We start from the raw sequence: 2,818 nt of genomic DNA, 5'->3' as shown, positions 1-2,818 counted from the left end.
CAAAATTACTTAAGAATACAATATATAATATTGGGTTCGGGTTTGATTTCCTCTAATTTTTTCACTTTCTAGTTTTCTAAGATTATATTTTGTTCTATGTATATTTGTGTTGTTCATTGTTATCCTACAATACAAATATTTGCACTACCATCAAAAACAGAAGTTATGAATGTATGTACATCCTGTGAGATGAAGGTTTAGAAATTAGTTCCCCATATTATTGTTTTTACAATAATGTTTTGCACCAATTTTCTGGCAAGGTAACAATTGTATATTAGTAATATGGGCTCAAACATTATATCTCAACCAAAAATCTTAAAATATTAAATTTATGGATTCTTATATTACGTTCATTTAATCCATTTCTAATCAATGTAGTACTCACACTTGAATTCCAAAGGGAGATATGTATCTCACACATCGCAGTGTAATGTCCAAATGTTTGGTAATGCTTAGAGGAGTGACCCATAATTTCTTACGTTCTTAAGATTCCACATTTGCATCCCTAGGGACACTAACATGTAAATTTTACTAATAAACCACACGAATTCATCATCAACCAGCTGGTAGAGGTGGTATACTCGGTCAAACTAAAAAAGAAAGCTGAAAGAGGGTTGACCTGCGAAGCCTATGACAGTGAAGAACATAAGTGCAGAGTGCTGGCATATATTCTAACCACAATAGCATTGAGCTACATATTCAACTCATTTCAGCAAACTGACTTTCTTAAAAGAGTTCCATTAACAAACAGGAAAAGAGTTTTTAAAATTTAATTACTTTAATATTACATTGTATTTCTATATTATATCCTCTCTTTCTAGGTGATTATCTTAATGCAACTAGATAAATACAATCCGCGCGTGCAATTTGCTATTAATAATATATGGTTGAACCTGGTATAAGGGCAAGTTATTTTCAAATTAATCTCTCACACCATTTAATATATAGTATGTAATGCTTAACATGTTTTGCTTTAGAAAAATGACATGGAATGCCTATAAAAGGGAGCAACCGCATTGTAGCTAAGCATTCCAATCTCTAGTTAAGACTACTGCAGAGTAAGTGAGGCAAAGAGTTTAAACATGAAGATAACATTTTTCCATGTGGCTTGTTTGGTAGTGTTTTGTCTCCTTGGGGATTCTCAAGGAGGAAGCCTAAGGAAGAATTTCTACCGGAAAACCTGTCCTCAAGCTGAACAGATTGTTCAGACCAAAATCCAACAGCATGTATCTACAAGGCCCGAGTTGCCAGCCAAGTTGATCAGAATGCATTTTCATGACTGTTTTGTCAGGGTAAACATTCCTACATCTTTATGAATATTTTTGTACATTCTCCGTTTGTGGTATATAAATTTTTACACTTGCATTTCAAATTTAATTACAATAATGCAAATTACCAATGCAACTTGTTTTGGAGCTACATAATAAGTAAGTGGCATGGTTGCAAACAATATTTCAGGGTTGTGATGGCTCGGTTTTGTTGAACTCCACTTCCAATAACCAAGCGGAGAAGGATGCCATTCCTAATTTAAGTTTGTCTGGCTTTGATGTCATAGATGACATAAAAGAAGCAGTGGAGGCAAAATGTCCCGGAGTTGTATCTTGTGCTGATATAGTAGCATTGGCAGCTAGGGATGCTGTTTCTGTCCAAGTATGTTAACCATTATATTCTTCTAAGTAATATATGCCTGCAGATTATACAGCAAATTTTGTTCATATCACTGCAGAATTTACATGTGTTTTGTTTTAAGTTTGACATACACATATATATATATAAAATCTTGGTTTATGCATATATCGATAATATTTGCAGTTTAACAAACCTATGTGGGAAGTGCTCACCGGTAGAAGAGATGGCACAGTATCCTTAATTGGTGATGTCTTAGCCAATATTCCAGCACCTTTCTTCAATTTCACCCAACTCAAACAAAGCTTCGCTAATAAAAAGCTTACAGTGCACGACCTTGTTGTATTATCAGGTACATTAAAAAAAAAAAAAAAGTTATGAACTCATGTTTCACATACATGATATTATTGATAAATACTAATTGCAAACAAGGAATTACTCAAATATTATTACAATCAGCAATTAAAACAAATTTGTTAACCTATATATATATATTGGCTATACATATAGGAGGACACACAATTGGAATAGGCCATTGCAACTTGTTCAGTAACAGGCTTTTCAACTTCACCGGAAAAGGTGATCAAGATCCTTCTTTGAATCCAACTTATGCAGCTTTCTTGAAGACTAAATGCCAGGGTCTCAGTGACACAACCACAGCAGTAGATATGGATCCTAATAGCTCTGAAAACTTTGACAGTGATTATTATTCTATCCTTCTCCAGAATAAGGGTCTGTTCCAATCAGATGCTGCCCTTTTAACAACCAAGGAATCCAAAAACATTGTTAAAGAATTGGTTAAACAAAACAAGTTCTTCACAGAGTTTGCGCAGTCAATGAAGAGGATGGGAGCCATTGAGGTACTCTCAGGCTCGGCTGGGGAAATTAGGAGGAAGTGTTCCGTTGTCAACTCTTAATTATAAAGACATGTTTTCTGGTTTTAACTTCCTTTGTTTCTTTTATATATTTTTTGTCACAAATTAGTATGCGTTGTGAAAGCGTATAGTTGCTAATTTGCTTTGTGGGAGACCATCAAACTTGAATAAGAAAACAAAGGCTGTGTGTTGTTTGGGTCACCTTCTCCTCATTCGCTTCACACTTAAATATTCCAAGTTGTGTTTTCGTTATGAATATTCGACGTGCATGCAACCTTTCTTCATCAGGTTTGGCAATTTCAATTTCCAGTGCCATA

The 2,818-nt window shown here is 34.5% G+C and overlaps 1 protein-coding gene across 1 annotated transcript; it reads left to right on the top strand.

The window, feature by feature from the left end:
• Positions 1 to 1,082: 1,082 nt before the first annotated feature.
• LOC133309817 (peroxidase 3-like) lies at positions 1,083 to 2,543 on the top strand. Its single transcript, XM_061510656.1, has 4 exons — positions 1,083 to 1,292; positions 1,459 to 1,638; positions 1,813 to 1,978; positions 2,137 to 2,543. Exons 1-4 carry the CDS (start codon positions 1,083 to 1,085, stop codon positions 2,541 to 2,543), a joined length of 963 nt encoding a protein of 320 aa, XP_061366640.1.
• Positions 2,544 to 2,818: the final 275 nt, after the last annotated feature.

The sequence above is a fragment of the Gastrolobium bilobum genome, unplaced genomic scaffold, assembly GCF_033153095.1.
Source record: "Gastrolobium bilobum isolate Gb01-03AN ecotype WA unplaced genomic scaffold, APGP_CSIRO_Gbil_v1 utg69057, whole genome shotgun sequence".
NCBI classification, from domain to species: Eukaryota; Viridiplantae; Streptophyta; class Magnoliopsida; order Fabales; family Fabaceae; genus Gastrolobium; species Gastrolobium bilobum.
Note: the sequence above shows the minus strand (reverse complement) of the source record. Positions and strands in the feature narration are given on the sequence as shown.